General features: G+C 60.8%; 1 protein-coding gene across 1 annotated transcript in view; it reads left to right on the forward strand.

Annotated features, from left to right (window-relative positions):
- Positions 1 to 16,862, forward strand: part of HDAC7 (histone deacetylase 7) — a 135,689-nt gene extending 118,827 nt beyond the window's left edge. The window contains exons 14-25 of the mRNA XM_065419364.1: positions 1,630 to 1,750; positions 2,968 to 3,017; positions 4,360 to 4,467; positions 5,243 to 5,298; positions 5,790 to 5,877; positions 7,120 to 7,239; positions 9,848 to 9,945; positions 13,458 to 13,576; positions 14,220 to 14,353; positions 15,446 to 15,530; positions 16,065 to 16,203; positions 16,817 to 16,862. Of these exons, the coding sequence (XP_065275436.1) occupies positions 1,630 to 1,750; positions 2,968 to 3,017; positions 4,360 to 4,467; positions 5,243 to 5,298; positions 5,790 to 5,877; positions 7,120 to 7,239; positions 9,848 to 9,945; positions 13,458 to 13,576; positions 14,220 to 14,353; positions 15,446 to 15,530; positions 16,065 to 16,203; positions 16,817 to 16,862 (1,164 nt within the window). The remainder of the gene's footprint in view (positions 1 to 1,629; positions 1,751 to 2,967; positions 3,018 to 4,359; positions 4,468 to 5,242; positions 5,299 to 5,789; positions 5,878 to 7,119; positions 7,240 to 9,847; positions 9,946 to 13,457; positions 13,577 to 14,219; positions 14,354 to 15,445; positions 15,531 to 16,064; positions 16,204 to 16,816) is intronic.
- Positions 16,863 to 19,469: the final 2,607 nt, after the last annotated feature.

A 19,469-nucleotide genomic window follows, 5' to 3' on the forward strand; every position in this document is an offset into this window, starting at 1 on the left:
GCACGCTGCCGCTCGGCTCTGCTCCGCAGAGGGGGGCGGAGGAGGGGCCGGAATGCGCCACGTTGTGGGAAGAAACGGGGGGGGGGGGGGAGCGTGGCTGCCACAGGACCAAGCTTCGGCCTCCTGCCCCCGCAGGAGAGAGCGGTGGGCGGGGGGGCCGGGACCCCCCTCCCCCTCCCACAGCTCTCCCCTGCAGGGGCAGGAGGCAGAAGCTTGGTCCTGCGGCAGCCAAGCTTCCCTCCTCCCCCTTCTTTCCCCAGCGTGGCGCTTTCCGGCCCCTCCGCCCCTCCTCCTCCTCTCACCGGGCAGGCAGCGTGCCACTCAAAATCGGCTCGCGTGCCGTGTTTGGCACGCGTGCCGTAGGTTGCCGACCCCTGGTGTAGACTCTGCATTGCTTACGTCGACTGTTACTGGCTCCAAGAGCCGTCCCACAATGCCCCACGCTGACAGCACAATGGATACAAGTGCTCCTGGTGAGGACACGCACCGCCGACCCAAGGAGCCAAGCCATTTAATAGTGTGGTGGCTGTATGCCAACGTAAGCTAGATCGACATAATTCTGTAGTGTAGATGTGGCCTTAGTCTCACTAGATTGGGGTTTGCCTACACAGGAGAGTGTTACCTGGTGTCCCAGGGAGTGTCCGTCCCTGCCTCCCAGCACAGCTAAACCGCGTGTGCTCTCCCAGTGCCAGCACCAGTTTGGTTTTAAAACACTTCCAAAGTCACATAAGCTAAACTGCCAAAGGCCCCTCTGATCAGAGCGCCTCTGCTGGGAGAATGACAGTGCTGGACTTTCTCACCTGCCTGGGACTGCTCTGGGGATGAGCCTTTGGTCTAGTTACACTGGGGCAAACGGCTGGGGTTGGCGTGCTTAGCCCAAGTGAAGGCCTGCTCTGCACACTGCATGTGTCCTGATGGAGCCACGGGGGGGGCAGGGTTACTGCAGCAATTCTACGGGTACAGCCCCAGTGCAGACCCAGTTATACTGGGATAATGGTGCCCTCTCCCCACCCTGTCTGGGCTCACTGGACCCAGGTGAGCAGTGGACCTGCCAATGCACCAGCTCCCTCAATCTCCTCACGCTGGTACAGTTAAGTGCTACAGCCTTTGCATGTAGACAAGGCCTCAATCCCGTTCAAACCGATTTAGCTCAAAGCGGCAAGGCCAGGTCCTCGCCCATTTAACTACCATCAGTTTTGAACCGGTGCAACTGCTGTGCAGACAGGGCCTTGCAATTGGTTTGAAAGAAAGCTGAGACCGTAAAGACCAAGCAAGTCCTTGAGAGAGGGGCTGGCACGCTGAGCCCCCAGGGGCTGGGAGGGGGTTGAGTGGGGGGCTGGCATGCTGAGCCCCCAGGGGCTGGGAGGGGGCCTGGGTGTGAGGCTGGCACGCTGAGCCCCCAGGGACTCCCAGACCCCAACAGATCCACCGCCAGGCCCCCCTTCCTGGTGCTTAGATGTTGGTCCCAGCCTGCAGCTCTCATTCAGGCCGTTATTTCTCCAGCTGAGGGCAGGGACTGGGATTTCTGCGGGCAGTGGCATGTGGGCACGCAGGGGAGTAATGCCCATCCCTGCCTCCCGTTCTTCCCTCCCAATGCTGCTAACTTGCCCTGCTCCCATTTGTTGCCAGTGTCTGCGGGGGCGCAAGGCAACCCTGGAGGAGCTGCAGTCAGTGCACACTGAGCGCCACGTCTTCCTCTACGGCACCAATCCCCTCAATCGCCTCAAACTGGACAACGGGAAACTGGCAGGTAGGAGACAGGGCCACCCCTCCCCCCGCAGAGGCCAGCAAGCTGCCTCCTCGGGACACTGGTGGCCCCGCTGCCCCAGACACGTAGCCATCTGGGGGCTGTCCCTGGGTCACACACTCCGGGCACTGGGCAACTTTAGCCCCATCCTCTCCGTTTCTCTGCACTGGACCCCAACCCTCCCCCACAAGCACTGATCCGTAGAGCCCCCTAATGCGCTCTGCTCTCTGTTTAGGGGCTAAGGGCCAGGTCACAGAGGGAGCTGCTGGGAGTTAGGCACATTGGAAAATCTGGACCCAAGTGCAGCCGCACTAGCTGAGCAGGTTGGCTTCCTAGGCTGCAGGGAGAATGCAGGCCGCAGGGCACACCAGGGCTGGGTCTCTGCTGCCTTGCACCTTGGCATTGCGCTGGGTAAATGCCACCCCAGGGGCAGAGCTGGAGGCAGAATGTGGAGTGGACATGGCCAGGCTAAGCCCAGAGCACTGGATGAAGTCGCCATCATCCTGTGTGCCATGGCACTAGCCCCAGGGAGGTGGGGTGCTGGCTCTAGTTCATCACCGTGCCCCCATTGCAGGTAGCTTGGGGGTACTCAGCCCAAGCCAAGAGGATGTGGGATTGCAGCTGGGCCAGGATGATTCTCCTAAACTCAACTACCCTCGCCTGGCGGCGCAGATGGAACAGGCTTCTGAGGTCCCTGGCAGGAACCCTTCATAGGAGAGGACTGGGGAATAGCCCGATGGGGTGCCCCGACTCCTGGGGAGGGCTAGGAGCAATACCCAATGCCCCCATGACACTGCCAGACGCATGCAGCTGTGACAGCTGGCCCCAATCCTGCCACCAACCTCCTCTGCCCCAGCTCTCCAGACCCTCCCACTCCTGGACTCTGCACGGCACTCAGCACCCTGCATCTTCCCTGTGTAGTACACACCCCTTCACCTTCCCAGGCGCCTGCTGCTCCGGGCTCAGTCCAGCCCTGGCCACGCACCTCCACCAGATGCTGAAAAGCAAAGCCGAACTCTCGCCAAGCAGCCAGGCCAGGTGCCTCCTGCCCCCCATATCCCCCTCCTCCTGGGTGCCTCCTGTCCCCCTCACACTCCAGGCACCTCCTACCCTCTTGCCCCCCCCCCCCACCCCTAGCTGCTCCTGCTGCCTGCCTGTCAACCTACAGCGCCCCCCCATGCCCTCCCACCCTGGTCCCTGACAGCCTCTCTCTCTTGCAGGGATCCTGTCGCAGAGGATGTTCGTCATGCTGCCCTGTGGGGGGGTGGGGGTAAGTGTCAGGCTCTGCCTTGGGGGACTTGGGGGAGAAGACTTGCGGTGAGTGGCTCAAGGTGCTAGGCCCCTTGCGCAGGCTGGACAGAACAGGAGCCCCCCTTCCCAAGGCGAAGACAGAGGCCTCGGCTCAGGAAACCTGGGGCTCAGTCACACAGCTCCCCTGCCCTCGCCCTGTGGGTGGGAGCAGGGCCTAGCCAGCCACGCTGGCCCCAGGATTATGTGGCATCTGAGGAAGCCATGGACTCTCTGGGCATGGAATAGTGCAAGGGACCATGGTCAGCTCCAGGCAATGGGATCCCAGGGTCAGAGTGACCCCCCATCAGCTGTTCAGTGCCCCGTGACATGGCTGGGAGGGCTCAGCCAGGCCCTGCCAGCCTGGAGCCCCGATCGCCAAAAGCATTTGGCTCACAGAGGCCTGGGCTGGGGGTGGGGGCAGTGCAGGAATGGTCCCAGCCCAGGCAGGTCAGGGGAGCAGGGTGGGTCCCGAGTGGGGCAGGGGCAGAGCAGTATCACTGGGGGAGAGCAAACCAGCCGTCCACCTTGCCCAATGCTCCAGACACCCCTGCTGCCTCTCTCCTTTCGCAGCTTGCTGCCCTGGTTTCTGTCCATTCACTGCACTCTCCTCTCCTCTCCTCTTCTCTCTCTGTCTCTCTCTCTTTCAGGAAGGGTCTCACTCTCTCCTCGCCTTCCCACTCCCTGCTCTGGCTCTCCTCCGCCCCTGCCCTTGCTGCTGGGTCACTGGCTCCCTCCGTCCCATCTGCTCTCTCTTCTGCTCGGCCTCCCCTCTTGCCCATCCCATCCCCCCAGGCAGAGCAGGAGAGCGAAGGCTCCTCGGCTGGACGCTGCCCCCTGTCAGTGGGCAGAGGGGGCGTTTGAGCCGCACACATGGACTTGATCAGAAGAGACTCTGAGGTTTCCGCTCTGGCTCGGCCCATGACGTGATCCTGATCAAACCAAGATGTTTGTTTAAACAGTAAAATAAAATAAAGAAGGTAAAATGCATTTTCTCCATCCCTGCCCCAGCCCGCAATGGACTCCCCCCGCCTCTGGCCCTGCTCAGCTAAGGGCTGGGCCATGCGGGGAGCTGGTGGCCTTGGATAGCTGGCCCAGCCTGGGGACTCGACGTGCAGAGGCCTGCCCGACTGGCTTGGGAAGTGGAGTTTGGGGGTTCGGTCACTTTCGGCTGCCCTCCGTTGGTACCGAGCAGCCAGCCAGTGTGCTGCTGCCAGAGCCAGCCCACATTTCATGCTTTGGTCCCTCTGTAGAGACTCCCCCATGCCCAGCTCCGGCAGGGGCGGCCTGCCCCACTCACTGCTTTTTTATCCACTTGCTTCCAGGTGGATAGCGACACTATCTGGAACGAGTTGCACTCCTCCAACGCCGCCCGCTGGGCCGCTGGTAGCGTCACTGACCTGGCCTTCAAGGTGGCCACAAGGGAGCTCAAGGTAGGAGGAGGCCAGGAAATGAGCGCTGGCATCGTGCCAGTGTCTGGGGTGGGGACCCCTGGCCAGTCCCCTGGCTGATGGGGACTCATGGGGGTGCTCTCGCCCTCCTGTGTGGATCTCGGTGATGGCTCCAGGCCCTGGCATGTGCCCATCAGAGTCTGGGACCCTGGACAGCAAGCCCCAGGACACTTCCCTCTGGAAGCCAGAGGTACCTGGACTTCATCTGGGTGGGGCAATGGGGAGCGCTGGCAGGATCAGCGGGCTTGTCTTAGTGATTAGAGGGCTCGTGCAGGCAGCCAGCTCAGAAGCAGAGGCAGCAGGGCCTGGTGCCCCCTGGAAATGACAGACTTGCCCTCTAGCTCAAGCCAAGAGAGAGATGCTCATTCAGCATGGGAGTGAATGACAGCCTGCCCCGCCCAGCGCCAGCACCAAGAGCCCGTCTGGGAGAGGGCCACTGACAGCAGGATCTGGCACGAGAGTGCAGGGGCAGGTTTCACACCCCTGAGTGCCACGACTGGAGCCACCCGGGGTCTAATGTTGGCGTGCTCCATGCAGGGGCCCCAGGGCTGAGGAAGAGTCTCCTGGGCTGTGGGGCCAGGCAAGTCCAGGCACTTCTGTGTGTGGGTGAGAGGGTCACCTTGGGGTCCTCCAGACTGCGTTGGGGTTGGACAAAGCACCCCCTGACACCCTCAGGGCAAGTCTGGCCTGTGACCCGGGGTGGGGGCAGAGGTGGGCAATAACGGCCCCACAATCACGTTCTTTGTCTTGCCCCCAGAACGGTTTTGCTGTGGTGCGACCCCCAGGACACCATGCGGACCCTTCCACAGCCATGTAAGAGCCATCATCTGCCTCCTGACCCTGTCTGCTTCCCGCCCGAGGAGTCTGGGCCAGGCCAGCTCACTGCCAGGCTCCTCCCATCAGGAGTAGGCTGGAAAGGACACGGATCCCATGTGCTGTAGTAGCTAGTCATACAGGCCAGGAGCAGCTCAGGCTGGGAGTCCCTGCTGAGCTACCAGCCTCCAACCTTGGCTCCCCATTGTGCAGAGTGGGACTGACAAGCAGTGGGCAGGGGGGAGGGGAGAACCCACCCCATGGAGGCAGTGATGGGAGGGGAAAACCCACCCCGCCAAGAGGGCAGTGGTTGGAGGGGGGAGAATCCACTCCGTCCAGAGGGCAGTGGGTGGAGTGGGGAGAACCCACCCGTATGGAGGGGCGGGAGAACCCTCATGCACGGGTAGGGTAGTGGCTGTCTCGGAGGATGCAGTGGCTGCTTGGGGAGGGTGCCTAGGCACTGACCAGCTCCTACTCTTCCCTCCTTGCAGGGGTTTCTGCTTTTTCAACTCAGTGGCAATCGCTGCTAAGCAGCTGCAGCAGAAGGGGAAGCTCAGCAAGATCCTCATTGTGGACTGGGTGAGTCTCCTCCAGCCCCACTGGCCCCCTGCTTTCTCCCCACTCTGTCCTCTCCTCAGGCTGGAGCTGTTCCTCCCAGCTAGCTAGCTCCGGGCAGAGCCCAGTCCGCTGTATGTGATGCCACAAGCCACATGTCCCCAGTGATCTGTATGTACACTGATAGTACAGCGTTGTCCTGCCTTCGAGGCCAGTGGCTTTGCAGATAGGGGTTGTGGGATGGGGTTGAGTGTGTGGGTTAGTAGGCAGCCGCGGGTCAGGATTGAGAGGCACTGGCAGAGCTAAGTGGGTGGGTTAGGAGGGGGCTGTGGGTCAGGATTGAGGGGCACCGGCAGAGCTGTGGGTGGGGTGGGTTAGCAGGGGGCTGCAGGTTGGGATTGAGGGGCACTGGCAGAGCTGTGTGAGTGGGTGTGGCAGGATCCCCAGGGTGCAACCTGGAAATAGGGTACCGCTGTGCCCCCTTAACTCTCCTGCCCGAGCTGTCTCACACAATGCTTTGCTAGTGACAAGCAGCAAACTCTTCCAGGCGCTGTTATCACTCAGCGTAACAGCACGTGGAGTCCCACACCCAGCTAGATTGCATGAAGGCACCCAAAGCCACTCATGAATTACACAGAGAAATGCACCAGCTAATTCCCCCCAGCTCCCCAGCCTTACACCCCAGAACTGTACCGTCCTGCCCTGGCCAGAAGCATCAATGTGGAAAGGACATGTACCAGCTTTTGTAAACTGAGCTGGGATTTCCCAAGCACTTCAAGCAAAATGCACTGTTTTAGGTAAAGTATAAAACAGTTTTATTAACTACAGAAAGCTAGATTTTAAGTGATTATAAGTGACAGGCATAAAAGGTCAGAGATAGTTACCAAAGGAAATAAAAGATAAGCGCACAGTCTAAATCTGAAACCTTATTACACTAGGCAGTATTTAGATCAAGCAATTTTCTCACCCCACTGGATGTTACAGTTTTTAATACACAGGCCTCTCCCTTAAGCCTGGACCAGTCTCCTCAGTTGAAGTCTTCATCTTCTCAGTGTTCTTGATGCTTCCAGTGTAGATGGGGGAGGAGAAAGGCCAAAGCCTGGTGCCACTGTCCCCTGTTTTATATCCTTAGTCCATCTGCCTAGAAGACACTTGGCAGAGGTCTGGGCAGTCCCTGTGCTGCCTGGACTCTTCTGGGCTCCTGACTCTAGGGCCATCCCATGGACAGAGGGTGAGGAGCTCGCTCACAGCCTCTCTCTCACACAGGATGTTCACCATGGCAACGGCACCCAGCAAGTGTTCTACAAAGACCCAGACATTCTCTACATTTCGTTACATCGCCATGACGATGGCAACTTCTTCCCCGGCAGTGGGGCAGCTGACGAGGTGAGAGCATTAGCCTCTGAGCCCTTCCCAGGTTACCTCAGCTCCGCATACCTCTGGGAGACATGGGAATGGGGGCAGCATGCGAGGGGCAGAGCATGGGGGTGCCCAAGCTGGAGCGTGGCAGGAGAAGAGCTAGCCAGATGCCCTGTTGAATGGATTCACTCTGACCCCTTTTGCACTCCTTTCTTATGAGCACTTGTGCATCACGCATGGCTCACGTGGACGACTGCCGAGAGCCAGTGTTGCACTCGTGCTCCCGGCCAGGTGGAGCCTGTCAAGTTTGGGGCAGGTCTGCGCTCTAGAGCCAGGAGCCCACACCTGGAGACGAATGGTGGCAAAAGGGACGTTCAGAGAAAAGCTCCAGGAACCATCCCAGCCCTGGCAACCCTGTGTGAGGTCGAGGGGCTGAAGGAGTGGCAGATCCTTAGCTTAACAGAGAGCAGGGAAGAATCGACCCAGGCCTGGAAGCATGCACATGGGGAGGAGATTTCGGAGAGCAGGGAGCTCTTTAATCTTGGAGACAAAGGCTGAATGAAATCCAATGGCTGGAGCTGAAGCCAGGCAAATTCACACTGGAAATAGGGTGTGAATGTTTAAGCGGGGGCGGGGGGGGGGGCAGTTAGCCATCGGAACATCTCCCCTAGGGATGGGGAGAGTTCTCCATTGCTCGGAGTCTGGCTGTCACTTTCTACAAGATCTGTTCTGGCTCAACCAGATGTATTGGGCCAGAGGCAGGACACCCTTGGTGGATCCCATGGGCTGGGCATGCGATGCAGGGGCTCAGACCAGATGGTGATGATGGTCCCTTCTGGTCTTAAACTCTAGGAAATCGGGTGAGCACAGGGTGACCACAGCAGGGCCAGGGGAGCTGGGGTTGGTCCTGTGTAGGGTAGGAAGCTGTGGGAGGTTGGAGGGGTCCCTGGGATCACCGGGGAAGGTCGGGTGGAGATGGGGGCAGGAATTGGGTAAGCTTGGACAAGAGATGGGCAGAGGGGAAGTTTGGTAAAGTCTTGGGTTGATTGGGGAAGCTTGGGCAGGGCCACATGGCTCCTGTTGGTTGGGGAGGCTGGGTGGGGTCTGATCAGAGGAGGCTGGCCAGGGTGAGGGAGGCTGAGCAGGTCTGTACTGCTTTGCTCACTCGAGAGCACCCGGCACCTCTCTGCTGTCCTTGGCTGAGCTCTGCTTAGCTTCTGCGGTAAAGAATTCCCCAGGCCACCCCCTCCCCCAGGGCTGGGTGCTCAGCACAGCTTGCCCAAGGCCATCCTGCCCCCAACCCCCAGGGCTCTATGCTCTGCGCAGCTCCCCCAAGGCTGTCCGGCCCCCCCAAGGGCTGTGTGCTCTGCAAAGCCCCCAAGGCCGTGCTGCCCCTGACCTCAGGGCCGGGTACTCTGCACAGCTCCCCCAAGGCTGTGCTGCAGCAGCCCATACCCAGCCGTGTTCTCCCTGCAGTGCCCTGGAGGCCAGCCTGGCTGGGGGAGCATGGCTGAGGAGGGGGAAAGGCAGAACACAGATACCGTCCAGTCCCTCATCCTTTACAATGTACTTTCGAGGGGCTTTGTGCTGAGCGGTGAGGCAGGCCGAGCTCCCGTCCCTCGTCCAGGGGGATGGCAGAGCTGCTGAGGGCGGTTTATGATGCTTAGCCAGTAGCTGTGGTTACTAAGCACATTATGAGCTGTTTTCTCCTCCATGTCTTCCTGCCTATGCCCGGCCCACGGTGTCACGTGGCAGCTGCTGATGGTGTTTGTCCCCGGAATGAGTGTCAGCTCCTCCCTCCGAACACACCCAGCTTTGCAGGACAAGGCCTGGGGGGCTCCCCGTCTGGCTGAGAACACCATTTCAGCAGCAGACTGCACTGAGATCCACCACCGTCATCATGTCCATCAAGTCACCCCCCCACCCCTCACTGCCAGCCTCACCTTGTGCAGCCATCGCACAGGTGCAGAGCAACCCTGACTTGGGCCCCTGGAGCTTCCCCTGCAGGAATCCCACTGGGGATTATTATTTTAGGGATGTCAAGGCCTTGATGCACCGTTCTGACTGCCCCGTCTCAGCTCCAGCACCTCCCAGGCCAGAGGTTCCGCACAGTGACTCCTGCCCCCCAACCCAGATCTCGCTGTCAAGCCAGGCTCAGTTGACAGGCTGTGAAGGACGGACAAATCCCCCACGCCCCTGGGGAATCAATTCCAACGGTTAATTCTAAACATCCCGTAGACGAGCTTCGGCGGGCGGCAGGATTCCCCTCCACTTCCTGTCCCAGACAGTCCCCAAGCGCTGCTGAGCCCAGGTAAAGCAGCTGTCATGACCCACCCTGGCTTGCAGTGGAGAGTGTGCAAAGCACAAGGGGTGACATGCCATAGGGAAACACCACAACTCCTTACTGCGCATCAAGGGCTCTGCTTTGACAATTCCTCTGAGGTGGAGCCATTGCCCTGGGCTGGAGCCTGAGCCCAGGGACCGGCTGTGGACTACGTGGGTCTCCAGTCTGGCATCGCTGTAGCCAATCCTGGCTGGGGAGCGTGTAGCTAAGAGCTTCCCTGGCGTGGCACGGCGGGCCCTGCCATTGAACACCATGCCCTCTGCTGCAGCGTTCTTCCTTTCTGTCTTCCAGGTTGGCTCTGGCGCTGGCGAGGGATTTAATGTCAATGTGGCTTGGACTGGTGGGCTCGACCCACCCATGGGGGATCCGGAGTACTTGGCGGCTTTCAGGTAGCCTTCCTTTGGGTGGCTCTGTTCCGAGCCACGCCTCCCCCCCATCTCTTCCCCGCCATCCCCCTCCCTTCTGTCCCCAGCTGTGCCCCTCCCTGGCTGTCCCCAGCCACACTCCTCCCCTTCTGACCCCAGCCGCGCCCCTCCCGTTCTGTGCCCAGTCGCACCCCTCCCCATCTCTACTCCAACGCCTCCCTCCCTGGCTGTCCCCAGCCACGTCCCTCCCCATCTGTACCCCAACACCCCCCTCCCCTTCTGTCCCCAGCTGCACTGGGGGAGCAAAAAAACCCAAAAAACTGCTGGCGTCCCGACCAGAGATTGTTCGGGATGTGGGACAAACAGCTAAAAATCGGGACGGTCCCGATTTTATCGCGATGTCTGGTCACCCTAGCTGCACCCCTCCCCATCTCTACCCCAACGCCCCCCTCCCCTTCTGTCCCCAGCCGCGCCCCTCTCCATCTCTACCCCCACGCCCCCCTCCCCTTCTGTCCCCAACCACGCCCCTCCCTGGCTGTCCCCAACCGCACCTCCCCATCTCTTCCCAGCTGCGCCCCTCCCTGGCTGTCCCCAACCGCACCTCCCCATCTCTTCCCAGCTGCGCCCCTCCCTGGCTGTCTTCAGCCATGCCCCTCCCCTTCTGTCCCCGACCACGCCCCTCCCTGGCTGTCCCCAGCCCTTCCCCCACCCCTTCTGTCCCCAGCTGCGCCCCTCCCTGGCTGTCCCTAGCCGCACCTCCCCATCTCTTCCCAGCCGTGCCCCTCCCTGGCTGTCTTCAGCCATGCCCCTCCCCTTCTGTCCCCAGCCGCGCCCCTCCCCATCTCTACCCCAACGCCCCCCTCCCCGGCTGTCCCCAGCCGCGCCCCTCCCCATCTCTACCCCAACGCCCCCCTCCCCGGCTGTCCCCAGTCACACCCCTCCCTGTCTCTTCCCAGCCACCCCCCTCCCCTTCTGTCCCCAGCCACCCCCTCCCCTTCTGTCCCCAGCTGCACCCCTCCCCATCTCTACTCCAACGCCTCCCTCCCTGGTTGTCCCCAGCCGCACCCCTCCCCATCTCTACCCCAAAGCCCCCCTTCCCTTTTGTCCCCAGCCGTGTCCCATCCCAACTGTCCCATGGGGAAGGCTAGCCCCCAGCCCCCTTCCTCCCCTCCCCCCCCCCCCGCTGGAGCCCAGAGTCCCCCCTAGCCCTGGAGCACCAGACAGGCAGGAAGTGCTAGGTGGGTGGGCAGCGTGGCTTGGGCACAGGTCCCCCCGCAGTCCCGCTGGGGTTTGGCAGGGCTTGGGGTTCCATCCAGAGGCAGCTGGTCGCATGGCTTCCTGGGGCTCCTCATAGTCCTACTAGGAGCACTGCAGGGGAATGAGGCGTGGGGGGCATTGGTGTGAAGCACATCAGCCCAGGGGCTTCAGCGACCCTGTGCACAGCACAGTTGGGTATTGGGTTACTGTTAGGCCAGGATCGCAGCCAGGACTCTGAGCCAGTCCCTCTGCAGACTGGGGCGAGCCCATGCCAGCACAGGCTGCTGCTGGCATTCTCTGCATGGCACCCAGTAGCTGCCCGCGGGCAGGGGCAGTATTGGCTGCTCCCGCAGGGGATGGTTAGTGACTCCCTTGGGAATCCTGCCTCTTGGGAGGACCTTGGGAGCAGCCCAAATCAGGGAGGTTTGGGTGGCCCCAAAGGGGGCAGCCCAATGCAGGAGTGGGTCTGAAGGGGCAGCCCAAAGTAGGGCGGGGGGTTGGAAAGATGCAACCCCATCCACTTGGGAAGATGCACAGATCCCCTGTGTCAGGGGGAGACAACAGGGGACCACCCTTGCTGGAACAGCCCCTCTCCCTGACCCGGCCCAGGGCGTTAAGGAGCTATGTTGGCTCAGCTAAGCACCAGCTGGGAGCTGCAGGCGCTGTGTGAGCCAGCCCAGCGCACATGGCCATGGCTCATGGCAGTCATCCCCTCTGCTCCCACACCCGTGCTTTGCTTTTACTCGAAAGACTCTATAAATAGCTCTCTGTTTACACAGCAATGTGATCTCCACTCACTCCCAGGCCCCCTGGCCTCGCCAGTGCTGGAGTCAGCCCACCCATGGGCCACTCAACGCTTCTGGCCAATGTGCTGTCCACAGACCTGCCTAGGTCTTGCCCTGCTTTGTCCAGGACCTCCTCCTTCCCAGAGCCCTAGGGCAGCCATGTCTCCTACTGCAGCAGGGCTGAAAGGGGAAGAGAGTCTGATCCAGCCCCAGAGTGCCTGTGAGCAGCAGCAGCCCCTCTGAGAGGCTGCATTTCCAGGGAGCCCACGGAATATCCTGCCCTTTGAACCGACAGCCTGGTCACTTCCCTTTTGTTCCCCACCTGCCTGCAGCTGAAACTGGCTTCGCTTGCTGTCCCCAGGAGCATGGCCTTAGGCTCCCAGCTGGGATCTGCTGGAGAGGGGCCAGCGCACAGACCCAGGGAATCTGGCCATGCTGGAGTTGCTCCTTTGAACGGACATTGTCTGTGTCTGGGATCCAGTGTTCCCGTGGTTTGCTCTCTATCCCTGTGGGATGTGCAGTGTCTGGCTGTGCTGTCCATAGTATATGTCTGTCTGTCTCTCTGTTAGAGGCATAGGCCCTTTAGGAGGGAGCCAGGATCCATGTGGATTTGTGCTCTGGGATGTACATGCGGGACCCTCAGCCCCCAGCCCCCATTATTGACAAGGGGGCTGTGCGACCTTCATGCACCAACTAACCCAGACATTCTCTTCAGTGTCGCTCAGTAGGCCTCAGCCTTTTCTTCCCGAAACACCTCTTCCTTCCCCACCTCCAGCCCTGGCCAGATGTTTCCTCGCTTCCTTTCCTGGCGCAGATCCCAATTTCCTCCCTCTCCCTCCACCATCAGCGGCAAGTGCCCACTCCATTCACAACCCACCTGATAAAATGATCAGCAACAACTAGTTAGCCGTGACATATTAAGTGTAATCATTACTCTTCAGAGTGAACACTCCATCTCTGAATGGGAAAGAGTTCACACCTCCCAGAGCCATTGTTTCAGGCTGTCTGCAGGCTCCAGAAGACGTCTGCATTGGTACACAGGTTATGTTGAGAAGGCCAGCTTCACTACCCTGAGGGCTGGAAAGCATAGATCCTGCCAAACCAGCGCATGTCACAGGGGCTCCATCGAGCAGGACAGTTCTGGCCTGTGGCCTAGAGTTTGACACCTGCTCTAGGGTACCTTTTGTGTGTTTGTCTTTAAAGTTCTAATCACAGAGTTTGTGCAGCACCTGTCACCACTGCACCGTCCCAGAGGGGCCTTTTCCTGGGGCAGAGGTGTAGGGAGAGAAGGCCGTGTGCTCGGCTGCAGTTTTGTGCAGAGATTCGTTGTGTCGTCCAGCTCTGTGGATGCTGCTCCCCCTGCAGTTCCCTGCTAATGCCACTCTAGCTGCGTCAGTGTCAGAGCTGAGACTGGAAGCCAGGCGGCCCAGCCCCTGCCGTGTGCTCAGCCCCAGGCCGTTGCCCTGGCTGAATGTATGTTTTCTTCCCTGTCAGAACTGTCGTGATGCCGATCGCCCACGAGTTCTCCCCGGACGTGGTGCTGGTGTCTGCAGGGTTTGACGCAGCCGACGGCCACCCGCCACCGCTGGGAGGCTACAAAGTCTCTGCCAAATGTAAGGAGCTGCAGTTGATGCTTGTGCACTGGCAGGTTAGAAAGCAAGCCAGGACTGGGTCTGCCCGGAACAGGACGGTTCAGGAGCTGCTATGGGAGGCCAGCAGGGGAGGAATGTGCTCCCAGTGTGGAAGCGCTCTGAGGAGGGGAGAGCTGCTCCAGGGGCTGCTCCCGTGGCCGGCACTGGCCCAGAGGGGCTCTCCACGTAGCAAAGGCCAGGGCAGGAGGGGGCTGCTCCTGGGGGGTTATTGGAATAGCAGCACAGGCCTGTGCTCTGTGATGCAGCAGCCACCCCCATTTGCTCTCTGGCACTTTGGCATTAGCCAGAGAGTCCTGAACTGAGTGGCTCAGCCCTGCTGGCTGCGTGCTCGTTAAGGCCCCTCTCAGCAGGATGGGGAAGCCATGGGGGAGCTGACCAGCCTCACCAGGCAGGTCAGCCTGTTGCCCCAGTCACTGGCACACATGGTCCCGGGGATACAGAGTCCCCGAGGCTGATGGTCTGGGCTGGGGTCCAATGCCAGCTGCTTGCCCCTGTCAGCCCCGCTCCTGGTAGTCAGGGCAGTCTGCAAAGCAGGCATGTGCCTGGCCATGATCAGTGCAGCAGGGTGGCTGACAGGCTGCCCCTTTGGCTTCTTCCTCCTTAGGCTTCGGCTACATGACCCGACAGCTGATGAGTCTGGCAGGAGGAGCCATCGTCCTCGCCCTGGAAGGGGGCCATGACCTCACGGCCATCTGCGATGCCTCAGAGGCCTGTGTGTCCGCCCTGCTGGGCAATGAGGTGAGGCCGCGAGCTCTGGCATGTGCTCCTCCCAACCCCAGTGGTCAGGGCAGCGGAGCTGGGAGGCAGCCCGAGCTCCCTGGCCCTGCCCCAGTGGTTGCTGCCCTGTGGAACTGGCAAGAGGCAAGTGAGGCAAATCCTGGGGCTGGATCCCATGGAAGTTAGGGGAGATGCACTCGCCCACAGGTGCTGACTCCATGGGTGCTCCGGGGCTGGAGCACCCATGGGGAAAAATTAGCGGGTGCTAATTTCTGCACCCACCGGCAGCCAAGCTCCCCCCCCTCGCCTCCTTCTCCCCCCCCCCCGCGCCATGTCCTCCCACCCCCCTTCTAGGGCCCCCCCCGGCCGCCTAACAGCTGTTTGGCAGCACTTAGGACTTTCCGGGGGGGGGGGGGAGGAGCGGGGACATGGCGTGCTCAGGGGAGGAGGCGGAGAAGAGGCAGGGCAGGGGCGGGGACTTGGGGGAATGAGGGCGGGAAGGGGGCAGGGCTGGGGTTGGAAAAGGCAGGGGGGCGGAGACTTTGGGGAAGGGGTGGAATGGGGGTGGGGCAAAGGCAGTGCAGGGGCAGGAAGAAGTGGGGCAGGAGCGGGGCCAGGGGCGGTGGGGGTCGAGCACCTATGCGTGACTCGCCCAGCTCCTGTCTACTGGACACTGCCACACAGCAGGGTACCCCCTTTGCCCACAGCCTGCTATCCTCTGCAGGGGCCTGCTGTCTCCTGCAGCATTGGGGGGCCCATGTGGGGGCAGGACAAGGCTGATCTGTTATGACAGGCCCTGTGGTCCCCACCAGTCTGCTCCTCTTCCATCTCCCTGAAGCAGGACATACTGTTCAGCATCCCTAAAGCCAGCCTGGTGCCTATCTAATAGGCCGGCCCCAAGTATCCCAGAACCTCCATGTAGGGCAGCAGGGCGCGGCTGCGACCCCGGCTGCCCCACAGCCCAGCGTTCCATCACAGGGCCAGCCACAAGTTGCAGTGTGTTCCGGCTGCGCTGCCCCCAGGGCTGAGCGGGGGATTGCACAACTCTCTGCACTGAGCTCCCCTCCTGGCCGGAAGCAGCACTAACGGCCTGGCTGGCGTTTGTCCCTGCAGCTGGATCCCCTCCCAGAGGAGAGCATGAGGCAGAAGCCGAACCCCAATGCCGTGCGCTCCTTGGAAGCAGTGATCCGGGTCCAGAGTGAGTGTGCCTGGGAGGAGCTGACTCCAGGGGGGCCAGAAAAGGGATATGGGAGGAGGGGGAAGAGTGGGGACACGGCGCCCCACAGTCACACCGCCATTCCAGAGCAGGCTCCATCACTGGTACTCAGCACCCGCTCTGAGGCTGGGGCTCGAGAGCGTGGTGGGGGTGCTGGAGCTGTGTGGCTGCTTCATGCCTGGAGCTACAGGCAGGGGCGCAGCCCAAGCGCCAGAGGGCACGTCAGGGTCTCATTTCCCTCCCAGAGAAGGCTAAGCCATGCCACTCACCCTAGAGAACTTGGGAAAGCCCCTAGTGCAGGAAAACCCAGACAGCCAGAGGCTGGGCAAGGCTAGGCCAGCCTCCCCCTTCCTCTCTGTGAGCAGCAAGCCCTCTGCCCCTCCTCCTCCTCTTCTCTGAGCAGGAAGACCCCTCTCTCTTCCTCCCCTGCTCTGAGAATGGGGAGGCCACCCCTCCCCCTGCCCCAATGTGCCCTCATGGGGGTGAGGGTCCCCCTAAGCCCTGCCTCTCTTTCAGGTAAATACTGGGGCGCCGTGCAGCGCTTTGCCTCCAAGGTGAGCTGCTCGTTCCTGGAGGTGCAGCACCATGACCCAGAGGAGGTGGAGACGGTGACGGCCTTGGCCTCCTTGTCGGTGGCAGTGATGGTGGAGAAGAGGTGATGGTGCCATTCCCTGTAGCCCTGGGGTCGCCCAGAACCCCAGCACTGCTCTCTGGCCCTGAGCCTCTTGGCACCATGGCTCCGGTGTGCTGTCAGCCAGGGTCCAGGGCATGGGCGAGCTGTGGGCACCTGTTGGGCCTAACCCCCTAAATCCCTAACCAACAACCCCCTGAGCCCAGCCTGCACCAGCTCTGTGAGTGCAGCACAGACTGCCCTCACGGGGCACTAGGGTAGTGCCTGGGGATTCCCTCTTCTTGGGGTCTGCCCCATGGGGTTGTATGGCACCCACTAGGGCAAGATCGGTCCAAAGGCATTTAGCGCCCAGGGCTTGCAACTGCAGTATCGCGTTTGCAAGTGCACCCCCACGAGTAGGGGCCCTCCTCTGGCCATGGTGTATGGGGAATTCCAGCTGTTCCCCTCGGGGTTGGCAGGGGGAGGAGGCCCCCATCTAGCCATGGTGTATGGGGAATTCCAGCTGTTCCCCTCGGGGTTGGCAGGGGGAGGAGGCCCCCATCTAGCCATGGTGTGTGGGGAATTCCAGCTGCTCCCCTTGGGGTTAGCAGGGGGAACAGGCCCCTCTGACCATGCTGGCTGGTTTCCTCTACCGTAGGCCACAGGATGAGCCGATGGAGGAAGAGGAGCCCATGAATCAGTGATGAGCGGTGCTGGTCTCTGAGTCGCCAGTGGCAGGAAGGAGTCTGGACTCTCCCTAGCCCGTGACTCGCTCTCGACTCTTGGCTGCCTGTTTGCCACGTTGTCCTCTCTCCCCAAGTCACACCCCGGAACGGACTGGCCCTCCAGCTGCGGTATCTGCAGGTCATCCGCAAAGGATCCCACTGCTGCCTGGGAATCACCCTCCTGCTTGGGGTCAGCCGAGGACCAGAAACTCCCTCTCAAAGGATCTGCCCTGCAGTGCTTGGCAACGCACCTTCCACGTGCTCTCCCCTCAGGGCCTTGCAGGGGCGTAAAGGGCCAACGGCGTGTGAGAAGGCCTCGGCCCTGCCGCTTGGTGGAGAGCTGCTTTTCTCCAAGGGCTCGTCCTGTGGCAGTGGGGAACTGGACAGGTGTTGGGATGGACAGTGGTGGCTGACGTGCAGTTCAGAGCCAACCTCAGGATTGTGCCCCTTCTCCAGACAGCCAAAGGTTCCACCAGGGACTCCCCGCACTGCATGCTCCTGGGAGGGGGGATGGAACATTCTTTGTACCTTTGTCTAGGAGCGATCGGAGCCTCCTGCCAGGCACGAGGTGGGAGCTAGGGGTGACGATGACTTGGGGCTTGAGCCCATTGTGAATGAGAAGAGATTAGAAGACGGTTGACGACATGCAAATCACAGGGAAGCCCTGGACTCCAGTGTCCCATGTGCCCAGAACTGCAAGCCTGGGACTTGGTCTCCTTAACCACTAACCAGAGCGTAAGCCCTCGGGGACGGGGCCCCTCTGATTTGCACTATCTGCAGATTACATGTGCTGATATGCACCTGACATACCCTTCTTTCCATGGGACTTTGGGGAACAAACTCCTCTGCAGATGGACGTTCACGAGGTGATCTGAGCCCTGGAACAACCAGCCCGGCCAGTGACCTGAGGATCCATGTCTAATGGGGCCCTTTGTCCGGCTCCAGGGGAGGGGGGCTTCTTCCAGAGTAGCCACTAAGGGCTCTCCCAGTGTCCTTGAGACAGCCCTCACTAGGGAGCCTGCCTTAGCCCCCAGCCCTGTTCCCTGCCCAGTACCCCAGCTGTCGAGGAGAAACAGGGCATCTTAGGGCTAACATGGGCTCAGCTCAACATGGGTCTGAACGCTGCTCAGTGCTCAGCTAGCCCAGGATGGCACATTAGAAACACTCCAGAGAGCCCCCGAGATCCAGCCAGAGCCTCTCCGGAGTGAGCAGAAACCCCAGCCCAATACCTGCTCCCCTAGAAGTCACAGGTGCTGTGCAGACCCTGCCCGAGCTCAGGACCCCCCCATCATGCAAGGTACCACACAGCCACCCCTCCACCGCCGACATTGAGGCCCTGTAAGCCTGGTGCTTCACAGACCCCAACTAAGATCAGGGCCCAGTCGTGCTAGCTGCTGCACGGACCCCAACCAAGATCAAGCCAGGTGCTGCACAGACCCTAGCTGAGACTGGGGCCCTGTCAAGCCAGCACTACACAGGCACACAGTGACTGACAGCTCCTTTCCTCAACTTCAGTGGGACTAGGATCTGGGCTGATCTTGCAAAGTGTTTCCCCCCTCCCTGGGTAGACCACATGGGTTCACACACACACGCCCCTGTAGCCTTGGCTCCTTCCACTCACCCAGCTGGAGGAGACCAGCGGTTCTGCTTCCCAGAAATGGCATTGGAGAGCCTGTGGCCTCCAAAATTGGCAGCTTTTACAACCCTCACTGACCCCGGCTTCACTGTTTGTATCATCTCACAGCGACACGGAAGAGCTAAAAACATTCCACACACCCCCGCCCTTAAACACTTAAACAGGTTTTGCTGAGGAGCAGAGTTGGGTCGGCTGGCAGCAGTTTCCTGGGAGAAGAACAGCCCCCCCCCCCCCCCAAAAGCACCAGCCTCAGCCTGCGCTACAAGCCAACACTCCTGGGTTAATCTCACTCCAGCTGGCTCCTGTCCAGATGGGGTCATCGTGTCCAGTCTCCTAGTGTAATGGGAGCGAGCCCTCCTCTGCCAGGGGCACCGGGGATCGACCCCTCTCCACTCCTTGGCTGTGTCCTCCAGGACAATCTCGCCATTTCTTTAGAGAGGGGCCTGGCCCAGAAACTGATGTGACATGCAACAGTGGGAGCAGTTGGGCCCATTATCTGGGGCCTGTGTGATGGCCACAAGCACTTTCTGGGGGGCGCGCCCCTTGGCTGAACTGAGTGTCTCCTTGGGTCCATGCCAATGTCCAAAACAGAAGCAGACAGGAAGTGTGGAGACATGCATTTCAGTGAGGCCGGTGGGGCAGACTGCAGGGCCTGGGATACCTGGCCAGGGTCTGGAGGCGGGGGGTAGGCATGCAGGGCTGGGTGTCTGGCGAGGCACTGTCTGCAAGGAGAGGGAGAGTCTGTTTGTAAAAATATAACAAAGAGAAAAAAATACCTTGGAAGAATAAATATTTCTTTGCCTTAGAACTGCACAAGCTGTGTGCGGGGATATGGCTACATCGCCGACCTGGGTCTCAGACACACGCCACAGCCTGCACCATCCACGTGCTCCCCTGGATGTGGCTTCCCCCCCCAGAGCCCCATGGACATGTTCCCTCCAGTGCCCCAA

The sequence above is a fragment of the Emys orbicularis genome, chromosome 19, assembly GCF_028017835.1.
Source record: "Emys orbicularis isolate rEmyOrb1 chromosome 19, rEmyOrb1.hap1, whole genome shotgun sequence".
In the NCBI taxonomy this organism is placed as follows: domain Eukaryota; kingdom Metazoa; phylum Chordata; order Testudines; family Emydidae; genus Emys; species Emys orbicularis.